The sequence below is a fragment of the Penicillium pulvis genome, assembly GCF_028828015.1.
Source record: "Penicillium pulvis strain IBT 33274 chromosome Unknown contig_1_segment0_segment0, whole genome shotgun sequence".
Lineage (NCBI taxonomy): Eukaryota > Fungi > Ascomycota > Eurotiomycetes > Eurotiales > Aspergillaceae > Penicillium > Penicillium pulvis.
In genome coordinates, this window is record NW_026643074.1 from 1479728 (window position 1) to 1495731 (window position 16004).

General features: G+C 46.2%; 4 protein-coding genes across 4 annotated transcripts; 3 read left to right on the forward strand and 1 right to left on the reverse strand.

The window, feature by feature from the left end:
• Positions 1–18: 18 nt before the first annotated feature.
• Positions 19–534, forward strand: N7503_003510 (uncharacterized protein; the record flags this gene model as incomplete). The annotated part of the gene is made up of 1 exon (XM_057063057.1): positions 19–534. The coding sequence occupies one exon, from the start codon at positions 19–21 to the stop codon at positions 532–534; it is 516 nt and encodes a 171-aa protein (XP_056923972.1).
• Positions 535–4676: 4142 nt separating this feature from the next.
• On the forward strand, positions 4677–5186 carry N7503_003511 (MARVEL domain-containing protein; the record flags this gene model as incomplete). Its single annotated transcript, XM_057063058.1, has 3 exons — positions 4677–4823; positions 4875–4987; positions 5057–5186. 3 exons carry the CDS (start codon positions 4677–4679, stop codon positions 5184–5186), a joined length of 390 nt encoding a protein of 129 aa, XP_056923973.1.
• Positions 5187–5764: 578 nt separating this feature from the next.
• N7503_003512 (uncharacterized protein) lies at positions 5765–10773 on the reverse strand (the record flags this gene model as incomplete). Its single annotated transcript, XM_057063059.1, has 10 exons — positions 5765–6239; positions 6291–6754; positions 6824–7756; positions 7819–8188; positions 8248–8843; positions 8912–9155; positions 9211–9554; positions 9641–10092; positions 10154–10236; positions 10286–10773. 10 exons carry the CDS (start codon positions 10771–10773, stop codon positions 5765–5767), a joined length of 4449 nt encoding a protein of 1482 aa, XP_056923974.1.
• A 406-nt stretch (positions 10774–11179) lies between these two features.
• N7503_003513 (Zn(II)2Cys6 transcription factor) lies at positions 11180–13808 on the forward strand (the record flags this gene model as incomplete). Its single annotated transcript, XM_057063060.1, has 9 exons — positions 11180–11237; positions 11293–11327; positions 11391–11457; positions 11506–11666; positions 11728–11968; positions 12120–12292; positions 12419–12604; positions 12657–13129; positions 13232–13808. 9 exons carry the CDS (start codon positions 11180–11182, stop codon positions 13806–13808), a joined length of 1971 nt encoding a protein of 656 aa, XP_056923975.1.
• Between the last annotated feature and the right edge of the window lie 2196 nt (positions 13809–16004).

Sequence of the window (16004 nt, forward strand, 5' to 3'; positions counted from 1 at the left end):
GAAGCCTATTTATTCCAAATGCTCAAAGTCGCTATGCATTTTCAACTCTTGCCAGTCTTTCTCGCTGCTGTGGCTATTTGGAGTCAAGTAGCCACTGCAGCAGTTTTATCACGCAATATCACTTTTTTTGAGGAGTCGGAGTTGCTTCCGGGAGCTGCGCATATATTCTTGTCCTGCCTCAACGCCAGCGACGTCACATACCGGTTGTACGTTGAGGATGGTGCTATAATTGTGTTCCCGTCAGATAAACGGATGTGTGACTTCGACGGTATCGACGAGTGGCTTGAGCAGTGCATGATGATAACTTCAAGCACGGTGGTGGCTATGGTACAGGATTCAATCAAGCCAAGCTACGGGTACCTCAATAGCATTCCTGCTATTGAAGCCACGTATGCTTGGCTCCTTGAAAAGGGCGCCCGTGGTCTTCACACGACTGGTAAAAGGCCGATATTTATTGACTCGCCTTTAATTGATTGGATCGAGGATGGAACGGAAGAATATATGGGTGAAGAGGAGCTGTGTGATCTTTGCTAGGGATACACGTCTAGCCTCAAATAGCGTCCGAGCAAGATCAGCGTTAGGATCTTGTCAGCGTCACACGCTGGTCGAGGATCAGAGGAGAAAAGAAGAAGCACAAGCAGCTACCGCTTGCTGCTACAAGAAAAAACGAACAGACAGAACAATCTGTGTATCTTGGTGATATGGAGGAAATAAGGAGAGAACAAGAGGAAGAAGCGCTGCTCTATCTACAGAACTGGGGTCACCCGGTCTCCAGGATCTGACAGATCTATAAGACTGATCTTGGAACCGACCTAACGAACGGATGAAACAATTTTGACACATGAGAGCCCCCGACCATTCTGTACTTGGAGATGCAGGCCAGTTTTCACTGGGGATGTTTGCGAATGAAGAGCATCTATAGGCGGTTTTGGATTAGGCCAATATTTACAAGCAACTGCTGGAACAGAAGAACGTATTCTTTTGAGGGCAAATCTGAACAACCAGGAAATCTGCGATGTAATGGCTAGCTCACATTCCCAGCTGGTTCTCGCCATGTGAAGAAAGATAAATACAAGCGAATAAAGCCGATGTCATCATGTTCAGTATAGGGCGAGGGCTGCGTCAACCTACCCTGCATACTTGAGCCGAGCCATCTCTCAACTCAGGAATCATCATAAATCAAAGCTCAAGCATCGATCATAATTTGTTTCATTAAATGGTACGGAAATTTTAGGCTAGTGATTTGATAGTGAGGCTCATAATTTAAGGGTGTACAACAGTGAAGCTGGATACACTAGTGTACTGTGCTGTATACCAGGTTCCCCTCTTTCCCCACCTCACCAAAGTACCCAACTTTCTGTTTCCGCTTCCCCTCGCCGACTAAACTCTTTGCAACGCATATCAGAATGGCAACTGTGTCTCGCCTCCCTTTGAAACTCAGGCTTGTCTTCTTCGTGCCTCCTTCAGCCCTTACAGTTTGCAAGGATGCCATCTTCGCTGCCGGCGCAGGAAGGTATCCTGGGCCAGGTAACTATTCTGAATGCTGCTGGACTAGCATGGGAACTGGACAGTTCCGACCGGGCAGCACAGCAGATCCCCATATAGGCAGAATTGGACAATTAGAGGAGGTACCAGAGATAAGGGTTGAGACAATCTGCGTGGGGGAAGATATTGCCAAAAAAGCAGTCGAGGCTTTGAAAATGCAAGTTTCCACGGCGGATTCATATTTCATGATCGATATTTGTTTATTAAGCTAATCAGTCCCGTTCCCAGTGCTCATCCATATGAAGAACCATCGTACAGTGTCTTAAAAATGGAGGACTTTTGAGTTGGTATAGAGCTGGGAGCAGATTGTGAAAGACTTTTGTCGCCTATGAGAGCACCATATATGGAAATATATGTCAGGCGCAGAGGCAGGGAATGGTACCAGGGCGGCAAATGTCACGCTGAAGAAGCCGATGTTTGAATGTCGCTGAATCTATCCTTGGCACTTTGTATATATCCTCTGCACTTGGGAAGAGCTTGCCTCAGTGCAGGGATACTACAAGCCGTTAATGCAGTTGATATCTCCACAACGGAGCAGATGTAGATCGGTATAATATCCAAAGAGGGATCATGCCCTCGATAGAGATGAACCACAAATCCTAGCCGCACCGCAGCAGCAGCACAGGCCCTATTTTATGAGCTTGAGTCCACATCTTCGCAATATATAGAACCTTAAAGACTCACAATAGCCCAGCTGAACATAAAAGCCCCAAAATAGCCATTCTTTTCCTCAGGGCAAGGTGAAGGCCTGTGCAGGAAAGTCATCAAAGTAAGTGACTTGATCATATTTCACACGAGAGGACTGACATACCAATTATAGGCTTGATAGGCAGCACCACAATCCAGACGTTGCTGACCAGGAATATGACAGCCACATCACACCAGAAAACCAGAATAGAGATGCAAGAATTTTTGCTCCCATCATGATTAGCCCAGAGAACTCCAGTTGGCCTACACTGGAAGATTGCGGCAAAAATGAAGGCGATACTGATCAGCACAATAAGCGCAATACTGAGTAGAATCAAGATTCGAAGATGCTGGAATATGCGGCGGTATAGAAACAATATCGAAAGCTTGATTAACCCGCTTGACAGTATGTATAGCACCTGAGTCGCTAACTGTACCTATTTTGAGTCAATCCCCGTCTTCTGCGAGTTATCGTTTGAAGATCACCTTTCCCAATACGTTTAAGTTGACATCCAAGCTGGACTCCACCTTTCCTGTTCCGTATTTGACCCCTAAAAATCTTCACATTAGCGATACTGGTTTACCAGAGACATATCATACTAACCTAACCCCATTGTGACAACTGCTCCAATAGCAACTGTTGTTGCGGCCAGAGCACACCAATCGTCCAGTCCAGCAACATGCAGAATGAAGATTCGTGCAACCAATCTTAATGCGACCACTATCACAGTTAAAAACGTGAGTATAGAGGTTACTAGTATAAGGGCTAGCCCTCGATCAGGGAGCCCCTGCGAATTATTAGCCATGGTTTGCATCACGATTAGAAGAAGAGAAGTAGATGAACATACATTTTCAGGGCCAGACATGACTAACTTTAATTATCGAGTCCGGTCATTTCTTTCGGAACAGCAAGTAGTCGATACTAAGAGGGATTCATGGTGATATGATAGAATTAGACCCACAATGTCGAATGTCTAGGACGCATGGTTCCCTTTATTTTCAAGCTTGGAATATTTGTTTTTTGAGAATTTCTTTACAGCCGCCTTGTTCACTTAGCTAAGCTTTGAAATCAATTGTGAGACGACGTCATACAAAAAAAGCACGGACGTTGGTTTTGTTCTGGTCGTATTTCCGTTTTTGGACGACTATTACGCCGTCACTTCGAGGATAACATATATTGCAAATCATCTGATCAACATCGTATACTGGAAAACATTGTGCTTGGTAATTTACGCGCTAATGTGTCCCAAACTAAATAGCGACTTGGCTTCATTGCATGTTCCAAGCTGCATACCTTTTACCATTCATGATTCCAATAGTATGATCATATGATCCATGAGCAGACTGTCTGTGCGCGTTTTCATAGTTGAATTTCCTGCCTTATTCGTCATGACTCTTGACACAATCGATCCCTGATTGGGTGACTTGACATTTGGCCTAGAGCTACCTTTGCCACGCTTGCGCGACGAAACTGGCTCACGATTGTGGGTTGCAGAAGTCCTCGAAACATGTTCCTGTCAGTATCATTGGCTCTGGCTCGAGCCATGTGCCTAACACGTTCTTCCGCTCCACGACTACCATGCATTGCGGTAGCTTGTTTCCAGACATTGATCTGCCATCTACCCTACATCCGCGGTCGCACGATCGTTGATTCTGCCGGAGTGAGATAGCTATTAAGTCTCACCTCTTTAGGCCATCAATGACAGTATTGTGACAGTAGAAAAGACGGTTGAGGCCAAAACTCGAATTGTCAGTAGACGCGATGAGGACCACTTTACCTATATTGCGCCCATTTCATGATCAAAGTCGGTCATCGAACCCTCTCTTCATCTAACACCATACTTGCTCAGTTGATCGGTTTGCTCCATTTCCGACTTTCGCGACCACGATGGTCAGTAATGAGGTTTCTTAACAGGGTATCTTATCAATGAAAAGGATGCTACAACGTATTGACTTTGACGGGTATAACTGGGCACCCGACGAAGTGGTAACAACCACATTAAAACATGGTCGTAAAAAGACTTTTTTCCCGCTGAAAAGCAAGAGAGCAGATCAAGCGTATTATACAGAATTCCGCTTCATAAAGTGAGGTAGCGCCTTGATTACGCCCTCAGGGCAACGCATTCCAGCCGCACGAGATCTATAATGAGGTGTAGATTTTGCCTCATCGGATTAGTCTGAATCAGAATAGGAAGTTGTACCTCACTGCTCAAAGAAGTAGTCCCATGTTCGAGACAAGTTTTGCGAGTCGTGATTGGGTAATTTTTGATGAAGTAGGGTCCCTGGAAACAAACCATAAGTGGTGAGATCATCGATATTTTCGAAGGAACGGCAAGTCTGAAAATCGAAAATTTAGTAATACCACATATATTATAACCCATTCCCCGTTTCAGGAACCAGGCAATTGCCTAGTGAATTCAAATAACCTTTGGAAAACATCTGCAATGGAAAGCTTCTACCATCACCCTTTGGGTATTGTGGCCTATGTCGCTCGCTTGATGCAGTTTGTCAGTGCAGTCGTCGTTCTTGGCATAACAGCATGGGCAGTACGAGACACGAAAACCGTCACGGTCATCTATTCTTTGGTTATTGTGCGTTGAAACCCACTTTACTACACTATCGCACGACTGACAAAAATTTAGGCTGCTTTGGCTGTGGTCGTTTTACCTCTGTCAATCGCTACTAGCTTCATTATAAGACGTGCCCCATGGCATATTTTCCTGTTACTTGCGACAGATACTGTGCTTTCCTATTTGTGAGCAACCCTGGAAGCGATAAATCAGCAGCTCCACTCCCCTAAAATGACACTAACTAATTTGTGTAGATGGATTACTGCCTTCATTTTCTTGGCTCTCGACTTTAACCAGATCAACTGCCGTATCCTTCGTTGGAACGGCGAGGCGGTTTGCAGCCGAAAATATGCCGCAGAGGCATTTAGCTTCATTGCATTGTAAGTTTTATCATAACCCAGTTTCCCCTCCCTCCCTCTTGCACATGTCCTATTTGCAAAAAGAATATTCAATTAATAACAAATAGCTTTTCAACACTTGGAGCGATGGTACTTGAAGTAATTTATATTTACTGTCGGAAGCAAAAGCCTTTGCAAGCAATGGAGCAAACCCCGGATCAGGAACAGGTGACCCAAAACCTCACCAATGCTGGCCTACTTTAATCTCAATGTATAGCCAGTTGGAGAAGTCATTTTCCTGTACGTGAACAGTGAGATAGTCAATTGTACAGTAACGCGAATGGGATTGCATTGCACAACTTATAGTGAAAGAGGCGCTATAGGAGCGGGATGTCAAGCCTGCAGAAAGCTACAGAGTGGCTTTTGCACTGTCCACTCATGGACCGGAGGCTCTGGTTTACCGTCCTCGAATGTAGAAAATGTATGCGCTAATACTTGTAATCCGCTCTGAAAGGCACATTCTAAAATTCTCAATATAAACTATTACTGACAAATTACCCCAACATGGTCTAGCTTCCGAGCTAAAGTGCACCTCAGTCCTCCTTCTGCCGACTGGTACATCACTTAAGTCGAATTGGCCTTCTTTCCTGGCAAAGACTTCCAAGCCCGACTAATCAAGGCCCCAAGGCGCGAAAATCCAGGGCAACCACGAACCCGGATATACCAGTACAGAACCAGGGTAGCGAACACGTTGAAAACGATATAGACCCACATCAAACCAAAGTTCCTCCAGCGGTCGCTGTAGTATGACGAAACCGACTCCAGGAACACGTTCGACTCTGCTATTGAACAGAACTCACAACTAGTGGTGGCGTTGGGGTTGTACACTGCACCGCCAGCTGTCGCGATATAATCAGCCAAATATGATCCACAGGTCACGCCAGAAGGAGGCTGGACAACGACTAGCTCCAAATCAGAGCATTGGACATCAATATTTGCTAGCCCAGCGGAAAGCATGGCACTGATGAGGTAGGTTAAGGGTGAAACCCTATACATGAAAATCCAAAACCCTGGGAGCATAGTAGGGGAAGCCATGACACTAATAAAATGGTTAGTAGAGGTCATTGGGAAGATAGATAGGTGAACTTACCCGCAAAAAATCAAACAAAAAGTAAACAGTAGCAAAGCTAGAATTGCACCGATCTCAGCTGTCGCGGCTGCGGCCACGATCATTGTGGTAAAGGTACTGCAATGCATCAAGAAAGCCCACACAAGCAAGAACATCAACCCTCCTCTTTCGGCGACAGCATCCGTTGCAACAGCATTTGAATTCATGCCGATGAGATAGTAGAAGGGAAAGAAAGTGAGCAGAGCAGCCACCGTATTCCAAGGAAGTTCAACGATGACCTGGGCCAGAATAAAGGCAGCCCAGGAATATGTCTTTGATGGACACTCGCGCACTTCATAAAGGTCACGCTGTAGAATGTAATTTGGCATGGTTTGGTACGCAAGGAAAGGAAATACGATGAGAAGCATGAAGATGGCAAACATCTGATGCTCCAACCCGAGCACCGTGACTTGAGTCAGTAAAAAGGAAAGTCCAATAAACAAAGCCTAGGAAATTAAGTTGGGTATGTTAGCATGGAGTAGAACACTCTGGAGAGAGCGAATTTTAGAACTCACAGTGATGAAACACATAGCCAATTTAGAATATAGATAGGAAGGTGTTCGCCAGTACTGCTCAAATACCCGCGTGGTGCAAAGCAGCAGCTGCATGTGGAATGGACTGGCAAACTCCTGGGTCAGGCCAGGTTGGGTTTGCCCGTCAGACTTTGCTTCCTGTTCCAAGAAAGTCAAATGCTTCTGGACTTCTGAGTACTCTGGACTCTTGCGCCAGGTTTCTGACCAGTCACGAATTGCGGTGCTTCCTGGAGCAGCCCCAATCACTCGGAGCATCCACTCCGCCGGATTTTCATCTACCGCACAGTGCTCGGCTCCATAATGCTCAAAATAAGAGGTCAGTGTTTTAGAGTTTTCACCAATATCTCCAAAATACACTGTGCGACCACCAGCTGCCAACAAAAGAAGGCGATCAAATTGCTGGAAGAGCATTGCGGAAGGTTGGTGAATTGTGCAGAGAATGGCTTGGCCGTGGTTCGTCAACTTTCGTAGCAGTAACAAGATTGACCAGGCAGTTTGACTATCAAGACCAGATGTGGGCTCGTCCAGGAAGAAAAGGAGATCTGGCTTTGCTGCCAACTCCACGCCGATTGTCAGCCGCTTCCGCTGTTCAACGTTGAGACCTTCTCCCGGGACACCGACGACAGCTTCTGCGTAAGGCTTCATTTCAAGAAGATCGATGACCTCTTCGACTGTCTGGAGCTTCTCCTCTTTACTGACTGTCTTCGGTTGTCGCAGAAGGGCACTGAATACCAATGCTTCTCTAACTGTGGCAGTCTCAAGATGAAGGTCCTGCTGTTGGACGTAACCTATTCGGCGCTGGAACGAGGCATCTCGCGGAAGGCCGTTCGTGAAGATATCGCCGCCTACAACACCAGTTCGCACTCGATTAGCTAGCACATCGAGAAGTGTGGTCTTTCCTGCACCAGAGGCTCCCTGTACCATGAGTCAGCCTTTGAATTGGAGAAATCGATGTCCAATTGAAACATTGTGCATACCATTAGGGCCGTCAAGGCTCCTGGCTTGACCCAACCATCGACGTTATCCGTAATTCTCCGAATCTTGCCTTTAATAGAAACATCATAGGTAAGGTTTCGCCAATGAAGAATATTTGTCTGTTCTTGAATAACAACTGTCTTCTCCTCTCCAACACTACCTTGCTCAGTATCTGCGCCAGGGTGAACGACCCCAGGACCCTTTTCGGACGGAGACTCTTCATCAGTCTGCTGCTTTTTCTTAAAATTCGAAATATGGTTGCGTTTGAAGAGTAGAATCTCGCCTTTGCCTCGATCGGAAGAGATATACTCAGCTGCCAAAATATACACGATCATGAAGAAGATAACATATGCGATCAGAATGCCAAAATTTCTGTTTAAAATGGTGTCAGCTGGATTGGTTCTTCTCCCGGAAAGCATGGTGAGACAAACCGCCAGACATGGGACCAATAGTACTCATAAGTTTCTTGAACGTATAGGTTGCCGCTAACCACAGATGACCCAGAGGAAGATCCAGTCACTGAACATGTCCGTTCAGCACTTGTGATGTTCTCGTAGCTTGCTCCTTCGGGCACAAAGCTTTCGCATTCAAACTCCCGATTGTGAAACTCATTTGCAAGCAATGCTTCGTAAGCATAGGCCAAGGGGTTAATGTAGTTAATCCAACGCAGCCAGCCCTGCATGTCGCGAATAGGAATCACAAAACCGGTATATATAATCAGGCCGATAACCAAGAGAGCCGCTGGTGTCAGAGCTTCGGCAATGGTCCGGGTCAGTTGGCCAATGGTGCGGAAAATCATTGACATAGTCAGAGTTGAGGTGAAAGAGAACAGCAGGTAGATGACCACATGGCCGGACTCGGTCCTCAGGTTAGACATGTAGTACAGGGGGATATTGAAGGCTATGGTTGACAACATCTTTGAAGGAAGATCACAGATCATGGAGGCCAGAGCTTCAGATAGTGGATGGTAGAACGCATAAGTCGCATGCTTTTCGACGATTTGTCGCTGAGCATATAGAGACAGGATCTAAATAAAGGATGATTAGCGTTATGTCAGATAGTGCATGAAGGTAACTCGATTCTCATATTACATACCTCAAGAGAGCTGTTGAGAGCGTTGAAAAGCAAAGCAAAGAATAGGAGGATGCAGCGGTTGCTAAGGCTTTCACTGGTGTCTGGTAGGTCATAGAAGACACTGCCAAGAATGAGAGACAAGACAAAGTTACCACCTACGGTAACGATGAAGAAACTCATGTCACCCTGAATTCGACGAAAGCCTCGACGAATACATAAGAGTACCTGTAGTGGAACAGAAATTGTATAGGGTGAGCGAGGAGTCCTGTAGGTGGTCGTCAGTCTAAGAGGAATTCCTCATAAGCACGATATTTTCTCACATGAATGAAGTTTTCTCAGCATTTCTGGACGCCTGAAAGTGAGTTACTGCCGGTCCTCCCACCGGATATTCTTTGTCGAATTCCGCAATATCCTGCATCAATTCAGCATTGAGCGCACTATCCTTCCATGCCTTCGCAAATTCGTCAGGAGTTCGAGGCACTCGGTCTTCGAACCCGGCCCGCACCACTCGCTCGACGGGCATTGTGAGAGATGTCAGAAAGTCCGCAGTGGTTTGTCGATCTGGGCATTGGTATCCTAATTCAATAAAGTATTCCTTGGCTTGATGAACCGGTCCAAAGTATATCTGGCGGCCCTCATATAAGACGGCAACTTTGTCGAAGATCTGCCCATATGAAATTAGCATCATGTAACAGTTCTTCTATTTGAGTCATGAGATAAAGGGAACACAGAAGAAAAGCTGGTGTGTACCTCATATGACTCTTGAGAGGCTTGATACAGGGCCACAACCGTGGCTGTACTATTGATGTCCGCGGCGAGGCGTAGAGTTTGAACGAATTTCAGCGCTGTGGCACTGTCTAGACCTCTTGTGCTATTGTCCCAACATTGGATTGGGTTTTGTGCAAGAGCAACCTCGGCAATGCTGACTCGCTTGCGTTCGCCACCACTGACACCACGAACGAATTCGTTACCAACTTTGGTGTTAATGGTATGGGAGAGACCGAAGGTAGCCATAATTACATCGCGCACATGCTGTGCATATTGTTCGCGAGAAATTCCAGGCAGTCGGTTGCTGGGAGTCCTTGCTAGAGCCGCATACAGAAGCGTCTGTCCAACAGTCAAGTGGGGAAAATGCACGTCTGTCTCGGCTTGGTAGATGACATCTCCACGAAACTGTCCTTGCATTGCTTTGCGGGGAATTCCTGAATGGTAATAGTATGTGAGTATGGAGATTAGAAATTTTCTGGTTTGGAGTTGGTTTACCCTGGTAATTGAACTCTGTGGATGAATCCAAGTGAAGTCCTTTTGTCTCTCCTGCAACTGTTTTTAGGAATGTCGAAACCCCACTGCAATGCAATTAGATCGAAGAAGCTCCGAGGGAAGAAAGCTACCTACCTGCCTGGTCTTCCTAAGACAAGTAGCATCTCACCACTCCGGAGCAAGCCATTGTGATCTCTCAAGATCTGGATCTTCTGATCCTTATGATTGACCAAACCCGATACGATGTCGCCAACTTGTAGTACAACATTCAGAAAATCTTTTTGATAGCTGAGTGGACTGCCAAATCCATGAACACTCAAGTTGCGGAATGAGACACCGGCCTTTCGCGGCAAGTACCGTTCGGTATCATTGGACATCAGCCCAAGTACGGTTTCCGCCCAGTATCTGGCATTGAAACTCTTTGAGCTAGGGTCAAGCTTGGGATCATCAGAACCATTAAAAGGGTTAGATGCCGTTGAATGAGCTCCCGCGTGGTGGATAGAAGTTTCTGTCAGTTGTCTAGCAAGCCTCGCAATTCTATGTCGATTTTCCAGCGAAATGTCAGTGGGCTTTTCTGAATTCTCATCGGAGGCCAGAGTGGACCCGTCTCCGGAGGAAGACATCGTGGGATTGCTGAAATAAGCGCAAAGTAGAAGTAAGTCTGCTGACGAGTATTGGAAGAAATGTCCAGTTGAGGGCTCAGATGGACCCGAGCGAAGACCCTAGATTATATATAGTCCTTCTCACGCCCCCGATGATTACCGGCATTGACCAAACTAGCGTCATATTGCATTAGAATATATTAAAGGGGCTCATTGTGACGATTTTGTGTAAGCCATTAAAGTATATGTATAATATTTTCCGGTTAATCATTTGTCAATCTCGGAGCCGAAGGTGGTGGGGCTTGCAACGGTTAGATGGAGTAACGTGATTGGATGCTTCCTTCGGCGCCGAAGGTGGGAACGTCTTAAGAATAACAACACCCGCTCGCCTCCGTCTCCGACTTTTGCATTTCTGATCTTATTCACGATGGATATGTCATTGCACAAGGCTTGCGATACGTGCCGGGCCCGAAAGGTTCGATGCAGTAAGTGTTGCCCCGCCGCGCGGTCTAATCCGAGAGACCCGCTAACGGAGACCAGAGATGAGTGGCGCCGATGCTTGCGAATTCTGTCTCGTGAGTTAAACAACAGTAATCAGTTTCCCTGAGATCCTGGAGAATGACGATCATTACGTACAGTCACGCAACAGTCCGTGTAGCTTTAGCTACATCAAACAGCCCAGAAAGCGCAAGCTGAGCCAGCCAGGTAAGTTGCCACCCAAAATCATCGCAAGATAACGCTCATGAACACCAGGGGAAATACCGGTGAGGACTAGGCCTGTCCTAGATGAAAATGACGTCGTTGATGCCCGGCCACTCGATCGCAACAATGCGCTGTCTACATTGTACATCGATTCCTTGCTTGCCGATAGGCAGGCCTCGCGCATTCGAAGAGGTGTCAATCATCCTGATCAAGTATTAAGAATATTCTTTTAAGCGATTACCTCTGGACTACCAAACTAATGCGTGTACCTAGTTGATGGCTTTATTTGGCCCGAACCCAAACATATCTTTTTTTCCGGAGAAGAGAGTGCGTTTGATCAGTGAAAGGCTCGGCCATGATCGACTCGCGCATCTCCTTGAAGAGATTCGAAAGCTTGTAGCATCTAAGATGAAGCTTGCTACTTATATTCCCAGATCTAAGGCGTTTCAAGGGCGTTTTTCCGAACCGAACCTGCATGATCTACCTCACGAGTCACTCAAGGCACATATCTATGGTTTGTATATCTAATCCCGACTTTTATAAATTAGGTTACTTATTGGCTTCTATTTCAGCATATTTTGAGATGGTCCACCCAATTTACCCCTTTCTCTGTGCCGAGACTTTTCAACAACAGGCGTCATCCCAAAATCTGTTAAATTTACTAGCCACAGACAGAGCCTGGGCCGCGCTTTACTATGCTGTGGTGGCAATTGGCTGCCAATACAATGATGGTGGCAGTTTTGAAGCCGGTATAGGTGAGGCGTGGACATACTTTGAACGCTCGCTATCGCACTTTCAGGACATTCTCCTCTGTCGTGGGTCGCTCACAGCGGTGCAGGTCTGTTTAGATCCATTCCCATGACCGCAAAAGAAAACTAACGGCCTCAATGAGCTCTTAGGCGCTAATGGCAATGGTAAAGTTAATCTTATCCCAGGAGCAAATGCATTATGCTGAAGTTTCCAGTCTATCTTTTCATCGACCGCGTCGGCCTTCCAATTCGAACCGCTTATGCTATCAGAGGCTTCAATAATGGCACAGGGATTAGGATATAACAAGTCTAATGGCCTCGGCGAAGAGTCGCACCGGCGCACCTTTTGGGTACTGTATTTCATGGAGAAAGTCTCCTGCTTCATAACAGGAAAAGTTTCGGTATATATTTCCTCGCGCAGTCCTGCTAGATTTTCATTGACAACAGATCTAGGTACTACAAGACTCAAATATCAGCTGTGCCATCCCGGACGTGAAAGTGTCAACCTTCCACGACTATGATTGGTTTTTCAGTTTTCTCCAATATGGCCGCCTGGTGTCAAAAATCCATAATGATCTTTTCACAATAAGCTCGACCAATCAATCAGTTGCAGACTACAATACAAAGGTGCAGGTTCTTCTCCAGGAGCTGGAAGCTTGGCGTTTGTCAAGTCCCATGAGGTTTCGTGCTGGAGAACAACTGAAGCCACGCTTGCTACACGAACCACTTGCACAGACAATTGCGCTAATGACGCATTATCTGTATCTAAACGCACTGCTCACCCTTTCGTGGACACTTTTACATTTTAGTGCAGCCCGATTGCGAGCCACCCAACAGTTGGAGTTAAAGCGAGAGCTGATGCGTACAGCCAGATCTGTTTTGGAGCTGACAAAATATATCGACGTGGCTCCTTCTACGCCCATCTGGTCAGTCCACCGAAACGAGATACCTAGAGCAGTGAAATTCTCAGCTGTATACACTGGGATATACTCAGATATGGTGAAGAGTTACTGATATTAGGATATTAGGATCCTAGGTGTGATGCCACTCTCATGTCTCCTAATTCTATTCGACTTGGTGGTCCACAACCCCGAACATCCCGAAACCGGGATAAGCCTTGCACTCCTCGATATTGCCGGTGGACACTTCAGTCGATTAGAATTCGCAAGCAAGGGAACTCTGCCCGGCTCATTAATCGCGGAATTTGCGCATCTGGCGCGACAGTACGTGACCGAGAAACGACAGATTAAAAATACACACAAAATTCCAGACCCGAGAACCAATGAGCCGGCTCGAAGCGAGCAACCTGAAGCGGTTCCAGAGGCGACGGAAGCTGCGCAACCTGCTGTCATCTTTCCCAGTGCCGAGACGGAGAATTATAGCCAAATGGCTATTTCGCTTCCAACCCTGCCTCAAGAGCCACTGGTGTCCGGTGCTAGTACTACACCACTGTGGACCCCAGCTGCCCTTCAGGAAGCCGATGAGCTATTTCTCCCTCTGATTGATGATCCGAGCTACCATATAGATGGGCTGCAACTGCTTGGAATTGACTTGAAGGATCTGTTCGACCACCCATATCCACTTACAGATGGTGTGGGTCTATAAGGCATAGATGGAGAGTACATTGTTTACATAGAGAAAGTTTAATTGAATTACTGTATAGTTTCATGCCCCTAAACTGTAGATAAGAACACCTTATATCATGTACTTGTGATACATCAATTATCAAGAATCGAGTGTGATCACCCGCACAGCGGGTCTACTCTACCACATCCTGGTGCTCCCTCTTTTGCTTTAGTGTTCAGATCTTGCTGTTCCTTTTATTTTAATAACATCGATTCGTTCATTAAGCAGAATCCAAGCATAGGGGTACAGCTGAAGAAGTGAACGTAATGAAATGCACTATGGCACCCCATCCGCATACCACAACTTTCAAGTAAATTAGCCTAGTTGTCCCGTCAACGGCTTTGATGCAGCTTGTAGGTGCTGAAAGTGAAAGTGGAATAGGGAAATGACACTGGCTCAGGCCTGTGGGTGTTGCCAAGGGTGGCTTAAAATAGGAGCTGTGGTGCTGATATTGGCAACATGAAGATAAGCAATGACAGGCGCAGAAAATCCGGGGGAAACTAGTGAAAAGCTTTCAGGCCGGCCCCGTAGTAATGCTTGGAAAACAAGATAGATAGCTGTTTTACTCCAAAATCAACTCGGTAAGATACACCTTAGCATGACTTATACAATTTGAAAGTCAATTTGTCGAGATACTTTCAGCACATAACAATGGTCGTCATCTCTTGCCTCTCCCAAGTGCTTATCGCATCGTCATTGAAATGTTGAAATCCAGATGTTCATCCATAGATCCACTATCGTATGACCATATGGAGTCGGACTACGTAGTGCGTTTCCCACGTGGTAGATCATCTACCCAATCTGTCGGCTACGTAGGTGGGGGCGTTATGGGCACAGACTAGTACTGTCAAGGTTGTTGTAACTCCATTTTGGCGATCGAAAGCTGCAATCTCGATCGGATAAACCCGACCGTACAAACTGGTACTCAAGCCCACCTATGCAGAACATGTCAGGTGGTGGGAGTGGTAGGGGGTACAATTTTGGTCCACATCAACTGAACAACTAACATGAAAGTTTCAACTGCGTCAATGTTCCTACCGGCGGTTGCAAGTTAGCATTAAGCCCCTTTTCTATCTCGACGACTTTGCCTAGGACGGGTAATAACAATGAGTGGCTCTGACATCTCCGATCACAGAAATGAGAGCTACAATCGGAAACCATCTCTCCACCAAAGCACTCATGCCTAAGCACCCGATCACTGCCAAGCAACACAGGAATGGTTTCCAGAGGACGTAATATCTCTCAGAGACTCCTTTGGCCGAATATTTCTCTTCCAATGTTGTATATCTACTTCATGATGACCACGTACTGATTCTAATAGCCAGGTAGTTCACTAAGAACAACGATGGTCGAGACTTCCCATGCGGCATGTGAACACTTAGCAAGATCAAAATATTTCTGAGAGCGAGTAACAAAGAAAATAATTATATGCAACCGATTGACGTTCGCGGAAGTTGCTCATAAACCGAGCCCCCTCTTCTAGTATATTCTCGATGTCCCCTCTGTTCGGCAATGCACCTAAGGTCCACCGTGCACGAGAAACGGATTGTATTCAAGAACGACTTTAATACCTACACCCAAGACTTTTGACCCATTCAATTTCCAGGGTCGGTTCAAAGAAGAACTAGACGCTCATTTAATGAGGCTTTCTATTTGGGCTAAGAGTTCGGGTGGGCTCCGCAGTTCCCATCCACCAACCGCAGCAAGCGAGAAAAAAAATCTGATCCACTGTGATGGACCCAAGTCTTTTCAAGACCAAAAAAATTGACCGACGCAGGGGTCGAACCTGCAATCTCTTGATTCGTAGTCAAGCGCCTTGCCATTGGGCCAGCCGGCCTTGATGAAATATAGTAGTACTAAATAGCATTATCAACGATATGAAAACTTGGAGGGCAAAAACGCAAAGCTATCAGATAAGGACGGCACGCTCTTGCAATAACCGCCACCATAAGATCGAATCCATCACAATCATTGGCATTGCGATATTTTAGATTGGCCGACACAGCAGAAGGACTGCCCGCAGACCTTTTGAGAGGAGTTCACAATACACCGATCACTTCCAAAGGTCGCAGACCAATTATATATATTGCGTACATCATGGGAATCGCTCGAGGGAGACTATGTACACTCGTCAGCTACCCATTTGCCTTGATGCGTGTCGTGCTATGTCGGATA